Source organism: Sebastes fasciatus, chromosome 8, assembly GCF_043250625.1.
Source record: "Sebastes fasciatus isolate fSebFas1 chromosome 8, fSebFas1.pri, whole genome shotgun sequence".
In the NCBI taxonomy this organism is placed as follows: domain Eukaryota; kingdom Metazoa; phylum Chordata; class Actinopteri; order Perciformes; family Sebastidae; genus Sebastes; species Sebastes fasciatus.
This window is the reverse complement of record NC_133802.1, coordinates 13,631,337-13,643,703: the sequence shown is the minus strand read 5'-3', so window position 1 is coordinate 13,643,703 and position 12,367 is coordinate 13,631,337. Positions and strand designations below refer to the sequence as shown.

The window sequence follows — 12,367 nt, the reverse complement described above, 5'->3', positions numbered from 1 at the left end:
GACAAAGGGTGCAATTGATTAACTTATAAATAATAAACATGGAGGAACTGACACAAACAAAACAATGACTGAGATAAGTTGAATAAATAACGTGTCTTTAACCGATCAGCTCAAGGAGCAGAGAGATGTCTCTCTCCAGGATAAGAAACTGATAAAAATAGATTAATTTGATTAAGAAAAACAATGTGAACACTCACAATTTCAAGTCATGTATCACAAATGCAGTTATTGTAAATTTGAGGAGTTTATCACAATGTTCTCTCTGGAGTTTACTGAGTTACTGGCGTGAGTTCACATGTTCAGGGTTCATGTGTGACTTTAATCAATACGGTATTGTACTATTTTGTAAAATGAACATACTAACTTGCTGCTACTCTGCAGTATCATGTCAGATACTTTTCAAAATGCTACAATACTGTTACGTACGTTGTTGAGATTTCGCTTTTTGAATAAAATTAAACAGATTAAAAACAAAAACATTTATATTATTTCACATATCTGGATTCAGCCTGTGTGATTTAACCACATTAAAAACACAATAGGCCAAAATTCTCACAGAGGTGGAATTTAAAACTCCTTTTCTTGTTGAGTTATTGCAGTATAGGGGGACATGGTAAATAGTGGAGCAGTTATTTCTTGATGAAATCTTTCCACTACTGTTACAATACTGTCATGTTGTCATTACTGTGAAAACTACTCTTCCGGTGAGGCAAATGTATTGTACCCCGATCCATATTGTCTTTAAAAACAATACTTTTTAATTATATTGATCACCAAACCATAACGTTCAGTTATCCCAGAGAAAATACTGATAATAAAAAATAGATTGGCCTGATGAAAAACTCGTCAAACTCAATTTGCTTTCAACAGAAGAATGATTGTAGAGATGTTGTTTTGGGTTTCAGGAAGCATTTGGTCAATATGTCGGCCCTCTTTGCATGATAAGCCCGTGAAAAGGCACGGTAGCATTTTCTAAAGGGAGTAAGGCAATCTTTGGTCCTGTAGTGGTTTCAGTTAATCCTCCCTTTTCTATTTATGGCACACACACTGGCAAACAAGGGATCATAGGGAGAAGACCGACAGTAAAACAAACATGTTGAACCATGTTGCGTAATTTTAAAATGTCAGCGATAAACTCTCTCTCCAAACTCTATCCAATCACAACATTTTCTATGCAGTTTCTACATTTGAAGCTGTGCCGTTTCACCTTTCACGTTCATATATTATCATTCAAATTCACACATTCACATCATTTCAGTAGTTTTCCTGAGTAAACGGACAAAAAAAATAATCAAAAACATTTCATCTTATGAAATATATACAAAAAAAAGAAACCCACAATTTTTTTTTTTTTTTTGAAAAATACCAAAATGGTTAAGCAACATGAGAGAGACTGATTTTAATAATATGGCAAATAAACAGAGGTGCATTCATGTCTTCAGATCACATAGGCACTGCAGTTTGTGTACAATCCAGTACATAGAACTCAATCATAAATTACAAGCTTCACCGAAAATAAATGGATACCAACGAGGCTCGATAAGATGGTAGCCACCGATTTTGGTGTCACACATTAGAATTTCAAGCAGGCCACACAACCCTGTCCATGCATCCTGAATCACGATCAATCCAGTCTGTGATGCTTTCACTCCGCTCTGCGTATTTAAATGAATATAAAGACAAAAAGGGTAAATGCACGATCTCTGAGTAACGAGGACTTTGATCCGTGTTGTATCTAAAACAGGTTTATCCGTCTTCTGTCAAGCAGCTGAGAGGTGAGTCTTTTTGGTCGGCGGAGAGGAGCTCCTATGTGTCTGCGTCGATCCTGTGAGCTGCACGGTGGAAAACGAGAGCAGAGGAGTCAGAAATAACGCCGCTGGCAGGTAACTTAGCTCAGTGGATTTTTAGGAAAAACATTCTCTGGAGTTGAGATACAATATTCTGAAATGTGTTGCATCACACGCGTCTACAAAGGCTTAGGGTTCAAGTAAATCCCCCCCTCTGCTGTCAGTAAGATCTGAAAACAGTGACGGGGTTAGACGGTTCAAGAGAGTATATATGATCTGCCAAATCATAAAGGAGCTAAATATTACATGAATGGGGGCAAAACAATGACACAATCCCCATATGAGATAGAGTCACTGTGCTGTGTAATACATTGGACTTACATTGCTTTGGTATCCTGAGTGGTTCGTTGTCTCCTGACAGGACTTGATGCATGACTCCGCGGAACTGATACAGCACCTTCAGGCTCTTCTCCTCCCCCACACAGGGGTCATAGAAACCAGGGAGTCCTGACTGGAGAGACAACACAAGGTCATGCACCAGCAGCAGCAGCAGCAGCAGACTGAATCCTCGGACAGCGAGTTGAGGACATCAGTTTGTAACACTGCAATAAAATAGATTCTGTGAGTTTAGAAATCTTGCACTGGATTACTGTACTTACCTTTGTGGCCTCAGTGAGGATGAGTTTAGAGTCCTTCACCAGACACTGCAGTGGCACGGTCACGTCGATGACCTTTGCCCTCTCGTGTTTCCTACTGTTGTCTGTCACAAACTTGCCGTACCAGGCGTTGAGGATGATGAGACCTGGTTAAATGAAGCAGCATCAGGGGATAGTGTGAATCAACTGGAAATGGAAATGTATTAATGCGTTTCAAAAGGTCAGCCACCAAAATGGCCTACTTAGTTTGATTTTAAAGAGGACCTATAATGCTTTTTTTTCAGGTTCATACTTGTATTTTAGGTTTCTACAAGAACATGTTTACATGCTTTAATGTTCAAAAAAACACTGTGCTCAGGCAGCTCAGGAGCAGTGTTTCTGTGGGGGAGAGTTACTTCCATTGGCGTGAACTTTGGGCTTTGTAAAGCATAAAAGCATAATATATCTCCTTTAAGAGTAGATATTTAAGGATGGTAGATATTTAAGGATGGCAGACAAAATAGATGCAGATTTTTGAATGAATTAACATTAAAAGTCCAACGTACTTCCACTCTAGAATTATTTGAATCTTGCATGCCAGCAATTTTAGCCACATATTTAATAACAGAACCCGTGTCATTTTTGAGACTTTGTTGTTTTGCAAGTATATAACAAAAAGACAGCAAAATTAATTTTAATTGCAAGCTGCATAAAAAATACCATAGCCATTTCATAGAGTGGTCCATTGAATAATGAAGAGGAGCCGTGTGTCTGTCATTATACACGGACACACACACACACAGTGCTATTAACAGTACTTTACAAGTGCAAAGTCTAGAGGACCTCTGATGCTACTAAAATTAAAGCAACCTCTACAGTGACAGGTGTCATAAGCCAATTATCACTCACCAAACTCCCCAAGGTGAAAATGATACTGTCTGCGGAGAGCTTTTTGTTAGTGTACTTATCAAAAGCAAACTAAAAAGTGCCAATTATCACTCGTTGAAACGAAAGCAGGAGGGTCATTAAAAAAATCCACTGAACTCAATTTCCTTTATTAACAACGTTAACCCTATTTTAAAAGCTCTCCACAAAATCACACTAGATACTATCATTTTCCACTAAGTAAGTCTCCTCATACTATAATGGATAGGCCCACACATACACTAGTCTGGCCTTTGCCAGGTGTACAGTCCCTTTAGATGTCAGTGAACTGCTCATGAAGATCACTAAAAACATGTATTCTGCTTTAGTTTAGCTTTTTTTTTGAGGTGTGAACTGTAGCAGAAAATTTAAAACGGACTAGTCTTGTTTCATATAGTGACTAGAATTATGGCGACACGGTTGTGTGCCTCCGCCAATAAGTCAAGTTGTAGTTTACATCCATGTCTGTCCAAAATGTCATCACTTCATCATTTTATCCAGTTCACACATTTGTGTGAAATTGTCATAATTAGCATATGAATCCTTGAGCTAAAAACGTGTTTTGTGAGGTCACAGTGACCTTTGACCCCCCAAAATCTAATCAGTTCATCCTTGAGTCCAAATGGATGTTTGTGCCAAATTTGAAGAAGTTCCCTCCAGGCGTTCCTGAGATATCGCGAGAATGGGACGGACATGAGGTCACAGTGACCTTGACCTTTGACCATCAAAAACTAATCAGTTCATCCGAAGCTTACAGCACCACCCATGCCGAGTTGACAGACAAGACGGTGGCGGAGGATTTGGTGTCAAAGTGAAAAGCAAAGGCGCCTATTTAGTAATATTTCGTATTTAGACCCAATGCTTTGAGGGAAACATGATGTTAATGAAGCACTTTGAGCGCTATATAAATGCAAGTCCATTTACCGTTACCATTAATGAGGCATTTGCTGTGCGGAGCACGGAGCGGTCACAGCCGGGTGGAAACCTGCGGCCCGGTAGCGAAAGCTCAACCGGAGAGGCCAGGCACACAGCCATCAAACGTTAAAGGCCAAAGTAAGCGCGCTCCACATATATTGAGCATTTTCTTGTAAAATGTAATACCGGTGTTGTCACAGGTTTATTAACCGGTGGGAAAATTTCCTCACCGTGGCATCCCTAGTTCATCCTTGAAATCCTGACATCCTTTGTGCCAAATTTGAAGAATTTCCCTCAAGGCGTTCCCAAGATATGACGAGAATGGAACGGACGTGAGGTCACAGTGACCTCGACCTTTGAACCACCAAAATTGAATCAGTTCGGACAAACAACTCGAAAACATAATGCTTCCGGCTAAGGCTGTCGCCGGCGTGGAGGCATAAAAAAGGGAACTGTATCTCAGGAATTACACTTTGAAGTTAGAAACATTGAACCAGGCATCAACAAAATTTCACCTAAAACGTATTAGAGTGGGTTCAGAATGTAAGAGAATCAAACAGTTTCACAACCTGCTTAAAAAAACATTATTCCCAGGATAAGCTCATGCCTTAAATATTACTGATCTTACCCATTCTAGACTCCTCACTTTCAATAATCCTGCGCACAGACTCCTGCATGAGCAAGACCTTTAGAGACGGAAAAGGCACACAGAGGGAGGGAAGACACAAACAATGAGATTTCGCATCACATGGATTTATACTAATGAATTTCACTAAGACTTTGCTGGATCTTTTCTAATCCCATCTTCGTCCGACTGGTGTGGGACTTGTAATATTTCATGACAAGTCATGCATATAACCTCAATGTAGGATTGGTAGCCACATTGTAAGCCTGTAAAACACTCACAGCAGCCTCCGCCTCCTGTTTCTTCTTGGCTATATTAGAGGCCGAGCTCTCCCGCTGCTTCTCCAAGTCTCTGGTGAGTTTGAAAGATAAATGGAGAAATGAAATGAGCTCATAAAATCTGGCCATAAGAATACATGCGGTGCTATTTCCAATAACATTTCTGGCATGAAACGGCCAGCTTAAAGTTTCTTACTCTTCCTTCTGGGCCCGCACGTAGGGTCGGATAATGAGCTGCTGGATGGCGAGGTAGAAAACCAGTGGTCCAACTGTGGCGTAAAATACAGCACTTGGCAGGAGTTGGTCGGTCAGGTGGATGGGGAAGAAATACGTCTGGCTGGCTCTGTTTAGTCTGCAGACAGAGAGTTGGTGTCATTATTTATATCTGAATGGCCACTAACTGGCTGCTAAATCGGTCACTCCATGTAATGTATTTGTGGGGATTTCTGTCTGAAAATGGCAGAGGGTCAAATTAAAAAATAATACGTATTCTCTCAGCTACATACAGTTATATGCCTAAAGATGACAAAATGAAAATGATGTGCCGTACTCTAGGTTAGACAGGACAGTGAGTATGCTGATTGTTCCTCAGATGTTTAAAAATTGTCCCAAAAACGTTATGCCCAAAATAGGGCTGTCAATTGATTAAAATATTTAATTGCGATTAATCATGATTGTCCATAGTTAATCACGATTAATTGCAAATTAAAACGCACATTTTTATTTATCTTTTCAAAATGTTTCTTAAAAGGGAGATTTGTCAAGTATTTAATACTCTTATCAACATGGGAGTGGGCAAATATGCAATGACAAATATTGTCCAGAAACCCTCACAGGTACTGCATTTAGCATAAAAGATATGCTCAAATCATAACATGGCAAACTGCAGCCCAACAGGCAACAACAGCTGTCAGTGTGTCAGTGTGCTGACTTGACTATGACTTGCCCAAAACTGCATGTGATAATCATAAAGTGGGCATGTCTGTAAAGGGGAGACTCGTCTGTACCATTAGAACCCATTTTCAATCACATATCTTGTGGTCAGAGGTCCAGGGACCTCTTTGAAAATAGCCATTACAGTTTTTCCTCGCCAAAATTTAGCGTACGTTTGGAGCGTTATTTAGTCCCCTTTGCGACAAATTAGTATGACATGGTTGGTACCAATGGATTCCTTAGGTTTTCTAGTTTCATATGATGCCACTATTTTCACTCTAGCTTTAAAACTGAGCCCGCTACAACCTACGAAATGTCGGCAGCCTGTCGGATTTTAAAAATTAGGTTATTTAAAAATTACAAGTTGCGTTAATGCGTTAAAGAAATTAGTGGCGTTAAAACAAATTCGCTATGTTTACTATCACGTTAACTTTGACAGCCCGAGTCCAAAACTAAGAAGAGATATACTGTACATGCTCAGTCTTTTAAACTCATATCCCAGGACCAACTAGCATCTCAGGGGGTCCAATCCTGTGGTTACATCCTCAAAGATGCACCCCCCGGTGCACACACAACTTGTAGGAAATCCACTGGACTGGCTGGCATGATGTCACGTCTTGATTCCTATGGGTGCCATGGCAACAGCGCTGCCAGGAAAACCCTCTGGAACCTGCATCAAACAGGAAACTGGAGAACAGAAAAGCCCTTACTTGATCTTAAGAGAGACACCTTGGGGCACTCCCACGCTGACGGTGGCCCCCAGGACGCTGTGTCGACTGATCTTCCTCTCTGCGCCGTACTCCACCACGGTCCCAAAGAAACCGGATCTGTAACATAAAGACACAGTCACTATCTCTCTATCGGCAGTCAAAGTTTACTTGAATTTGAGCTTGCAGTTCTTTGCACAAAAACTACTAACTATGTAGAGTATATTGCACTTTGACAACATACTTTACTGAGCCCTTAATCTTCGTCTGGTTATCATCCTGGAGCTTGTACTGGTAGCTCATCATCGCAAAAGTGTGAGGAATGCCAAGCTGCAGAGACAGAAAAACAGTAAATGATCATTTTGGCACAATCCTGACAAGCGATCGTTTGATGGTGTCTTCGGCTTTAACATTAAAGTTAAATATAACTGCTGGCTGCAAACCTGCATTGCGAAGGTGAAATGGCTGCTCTTGGTGTCCCTGACGATGCTGGTGTTCATAGAGGACTGGGTGCCCCAGCGCCACTGCAGGTAGCCCATGGTGTTCTTGTCTAAGTGACGGGCCAGCACCGTGGTAAACCCGGGACGCACGCCTCGGGATGAAAACTGGAGCCCGCACTGAGCGGTCAAGAAGCTGAGGCAAAAAAAAAAATAAGAAATAAAAATCACTGAATTGTTCATGTTGTAGTAAAAAAGAAATACAGATTTCTTTCCCATTTCAACACGTACCATCGAGGCGTCAAGTTTCGGAAAATCTTCATTCCTAAGAGAGGTCCATGGGTATCTCCAGCACCAAGCTCTACCTGTGTACACACACACACACACACACACACACACACACACACACACACACACACACACACACACACACACAACAGATCACGTTTAACATCTTAAAATGTCACTCCATGTTAGGGCTGCACGATTTTGAAAATATATATAATTGCGATCATTTTGACTGATATTGCAATTTAGATGGGAATGATATTTTTTTACATCATTATTCTCATTTTCATTGAAAAAAAAACATATTAAAATGATTCTGGTGTGATATTTGCAGGGATCTGTACCAAACAAAGATGTTTTCTTAAGTCTGTAGAATATGATGGGTAGGTCAGTACATCTCAGCAGCACAACAATATTTAATTTCAAATGGTATTTTGACGCACGTTTCACCTTTAACAAATATTTCCATTTCCTCTTCATCCTGCGATTTGAAAATTGCAGTAGGCAAAATTGCGATTTCGGTAAAAATCTCAATTAATTGTGCAGCCCTACTCCATGGTGTACCACACTGGCAGACGGGAGTGACAGAAAGAAAGTGTACCATTTATAGTATATATTACAAACTAAGTGTGTGGTGCCCAGTGAGAATACAGCATACCTCTCCCCAGCCCTTGGCTGAGGTGACTCTTCTCAAGGCCAAGTTAATGGTGCCACCTCCATTTCCGTTGTGGGTTGACAAGGAGCCAGATAAAATGGCTGTGTCTTTTGTGGTGAGAGGAGCCTGCAGCGGAACACAGAAAACAACACCTCCCTTGATAAGAATCAGCTCCAACAGCTTTCATAACGACTGTTACAAAATGTAATTGTGGTTACAACTCTTTCAATCCAAAAAATGTCATAGGAAATGCCACTTAAAAAAACCTCATGTAGAATCTGGAGCAACCCGTTACCTCTATGGATTGTGATATGTGCATCTTGTTGATTTCCACATGTGGGACTCCCCCTCCAGGTATATCCTCGTAGTCCTCCTCATACTGGTCAAAAAGGTCCGTGGCATCGATGCCCACACTAATCGTTCCCTGCAAATAACAGGTTCAGGAATCAATACTGTATATGTACAGTATATAATATGCACAAGATGCCTAATGACTATTTATGTTCAGTTCAACGTGAGGCTGAACGTACCTTTGGGTTGGTCCGTTGCTGAAGCCTTCTCTCCTCTCGCTCTTTCTGAAGACGCTCGTACTCTTCTCGAATCTCCGTAGGGGTTCTTTTTCTCTCTACCACCTGGAGTAAGAAGGTTGTGATTTGAATACAAAGCAAACAGTGGGATTGGCTGCTTCACATATGCTCCTATATGTTCTGTGTGTCATATTTTGTTCTGTCAAGCATCTATTGTTTTAGTAAACACAGGTGAAGTAAAACAAAAAAACTATTTCATGCAGATTAAATGAGGCGATGTCATATAGGACAAGTAGGTTTTGTGGTAATGCAGTCTTCACGCCGCGAGACTGCAATGCCAAAATATCATGCTTATGTACAGTGAGTTGATACTTGAAGATTAACTGTGTATTATTCCATGAGTAAATTATTCTAAGGTTAAGACCTTAAAAGGGGACCACAAATGGTGCAATACAAATGCAATTTCTTAACCACAACGGACAGGCATTTTTAAAAACATAATGACTATTAAGTATACACTTTATATCAAATGTGTTATACTGTCTTACAAACAACATGATCCAAAGTCCCGTGGTCAAAATGTAAATTTAGCTGAAAGTTTTTACATTTCTTTCCAAAGGCCACCAAACTTCCTACAGTAGAGATGTGTCTAATTCAAAACTACACGCATTCGCTAAAGTTGACAAGAAGGTGCCAAACCTAAATAAATGTTCCATCCAAACTACAGCTGGCTTAAAAGCATTCTAAAGAGAGCGAGATGCTAAGAAAGCGTATCCTACCATCCCGACGCTGATGAAGCCAAGATAGCCGACAACATTTGGTGAGGTGAATAAAGAAAATGGTGTACTGGAGTTGTGCGTTTTGATTTGTTTTTGTCACATGACATTTGGCCATGTTTACTCTTGGCTAGCAATACACATATCACATTAATAGTGAATTCAATATACAGTATTGTTTATGTATGAGTCTGACAATCATGCTGGTGAAATTCAGACCCTCTACTGAGCTGGTCCCATGAGGCAACAAGTCTCCTGCCTGTATTACGCCTCAGAGGTGCTTCATTGTATGTTTTGTTTTGGGCTTAATAAATAATGGACTGTCAATCAACACAATGGCTATTGTTTCTAACTGCATGCATTGGCTTGTTTAGGGATTACTGACCACTACGGTCACTGATGGACTTACCTCCCATCCTTCAACATCGAGTCCTCTCTTGCCATAGATATCATAGATGGCTCGTGCCTGTGGGTCACGAAGCACTAGAAAGACATGGATAATATTAACCATCAGAATAGTTTGTTTACATAGACACATTCCAGTCAACATCAGCTTCATATGTCGCTAAAAAGGGAGTTGACTACATGATGTAATCAAAGTCTTTCTTACCTTCATAGGCTTCATGTACGAGGTTAAAAAGCTGTTCTGCTTGACGCTTTAGTTCAAGGTCCCGGTGTTTGTCTGGGTGATACAGCATGCATAACCGCCTGTATGCCGCCTTCAGCTCATCCTGTGTCGCCTGAAGCACGACATTGAAAAGGGAGAAAATGTGAAACTTGTGGGGAAACTTGACGTACAAAACACACGGCAGGATGCCGCTAGAGCCGAACTCCCCTACTTTCAAATTAATTTACTGAACATCCGACACTTATTGAACTTCATAAAGTCTGACAACCGTGCTGTGAAGTCATGCAGGGTTCAGATGACTTATGACAAAACAGTCTGAACAGAAACATAATGCTTAAATTCAGGTTCTAATTATATTGTTGTGAGATAGACTGTAGTACAAAAGGTATTGCCCCAATCATCATAGTTAAGAGTACGTATTCACATTCATGCTATGTACTCTATTGTTAATTTAATTATTTAAATTACTGACATTTTACTGAACAACATACAATGGGATGAGTTAACATTTTCTAATTTATTCTTGAATAAAAGTATGTGATGTTAACTTTTTTCTTCTATATTCTCATTCATGCTATGTACTTTATTGTTATTTTAATTTTAATAATTACAGACATACTCATTGTACTGAACATACAATGGGATGAGTTAACATTTTCTAATTTATTCTTGAATAAAAGTATGTTATGTTAACTTTTTTCTTCTATATTGTCATTCATGCTATGTACTTTATTGTTAATTTAATTTTAATAATTACTGACATACTCATTTTACTGCACAACATACAATGGGATGAGTTTTCTAATTTACTCTTGAATAAAAGTATGTTATGTTAACTTTTTTTTCTTCTATATTCTCATTCATGCTATGTACTTTATTGTTAATTTAGTTATTTAAATTACTGACATTTTACTGCACAACATACAATGGGATGAGTTAACATTTTCTAATTTATTCTTGAATAAGTGTTAACTTTTTTTTTCTTCTGTATTCTTACTCATGCTGTGTACTTTATTGTTGATTAAATTATTTAAATTACTGACATTTTACTGCAAAACATACAAGAATGGGATGAGTTAACATTTTCTAATTTATTCTTGAATAAAAGTATGTTATGTTAACTTTATTTTCTCTTCTATATTCTACTTTGCTATGCTTGAAAAATAAGCAAACATATGAACTTTTAAAAAGTACAGCACATAGAGTCGCTCTGGAACAGCATGTCCCATGTGCCACCTGTTATTTCTGTGTTGTACAACGACTTGCAATATGAACATGCTGTTCTCTCACTTTATAAAACACAGTATCTAAAGTGTGTAAGATCCACCAGACATGACATAACCCATCTAATCTGATCAAGTGTACATGTTTCATAATGAAACCTTGAAGTTGTAGCATTAGCTCACTTAGATAGCTTACTGAGATAAACTCTAAATACCTGTCAGTGTGTTGTCATTAGCTTCCAGACTACCACAGTAACACACGACTCTTTACCTGACTTCATCACCTTGACACCCACTGTGGGTAAAGTCATAACCGCACCTGTTGTGTGTCAGGTAAAGTCTCAGCAGAGGAGTCAAAGCACACAAATCAATGTCGAGGGTCACAAGCTAGCTACCTAGCTCACTTCACATGTCATTATACTCATAAACACTACACATCAGCCAGAGTGAGTTCATAGAGTGACTAGTACATGCAACCGCACACACATCTAGTGTCATCACAGCTTCTTATTGTACCTCTCGTCTGACATTAAGCAGGGAATAATAGTCATCGTTGAGGATCTCATCATCGTCCAAGGCAGACGCCATGTTTACACCCGGTCATCTTCTTCTTCGAGGCATTTACGTCGCCTCTACTGACGTCACTACGCACTCTGACGCCACCTTGTGTTGGGGATGAACGACAGCACAGCAAACTGTATTGCATTTTCTCTCCGTTTTTTTTGCACTGTACAATATGAATATTATATTTGGCTGCTATGATTACAGTGACAAAGCATTTTTTTGTTATTAATTTAATTTTAATTCTCGCGAAGTTCCACATTCACAAGTGTAAATTTACAAAACAAAACGTAATTTCTTTGTATTTATGAAAGAAATGGATCTATATCTGTCAACAATTTTCTTCCTCACATAACTAAAAAGCAATGAAAATAATGAATGTTTGCAATATCTTTAATGTTTTTAAGTGAAATTATTGTCATACTCTCGCTTTTTTATTATTATCTACTTATTTCTTTTTTTTGTGTT

General features: G+C 39.2%; 2 protein-coding genes across 2 annotated transcripts in view; both read right to left on the bottom strand.

The window, feature by feature from the left end:
• LOC141772528 (acidic mammalian chitinase-like) overlaps positions 1–12,367 on the bottom strand; it is a 293,197-nt gene that overhangs the window by 34,988 nt on the left and 245,842 nt on the right. The gene's annotated exons all lie outside the window — the stretch shown is intronic.
• On the bottom strand, positions 1,385–11,998 carry dnajc11a (DnaJ (Hsp40) homolog, subfamily C, member 11a). Its single transcript, XM_074643578.1, has 16 exons — positions 11,855–11,998; positions 10,098–10,227; positions 9,897–9,970; positions 8,715–8,816; positions 8,480–8,608; positions 8,188–8,310; positions 7,533–7,606; positions 7,248–7,437; positions 7,049–7,134; positions 6,808–6,924; positions 5,361–5,516; positions 5,168–5,237; positions 4,890–4,947; positions 2,447–2,589; positions 2,169–2,298; positions 1,385–1,832 (listed from the first exon to the last, which is right to left on the bottom strand). The coding sequence occupies exons 1-16, from the start codon at positions 11,924–11,926 to the stop codon at positions 1,807–1,809; spliced, it is 1,680 nt and encodes a 559-aa protein (XP_074499679.1). The 5' UTR covers positions 11,927–11,998; the 3' UTR covers positions 1,385–1,806.

Coding starts and splice junctions, on each gene's coding strand:
- dnajc11a (XM_074643578.1), bottom strand. CDS start 11,926: ATGGCGTCTGCCTTGGACGATGATGAGATCCTCAACGATGACTATTAT. Junction 9,971..10,097: donor CGTACATGAAGCCTATGAAG/GTAAGAAAGACT, acceptor ATGTCTTTCTAG/TGCTTCGTGACCCACAGGCA. Junction 2,299..2,446: donor TCCTCACTGAGGCCACAAAG/GTAAGTACAGTA, acceptor TTGTCTCTCCAG/TCAGGACTCCCTGGTTTCTA.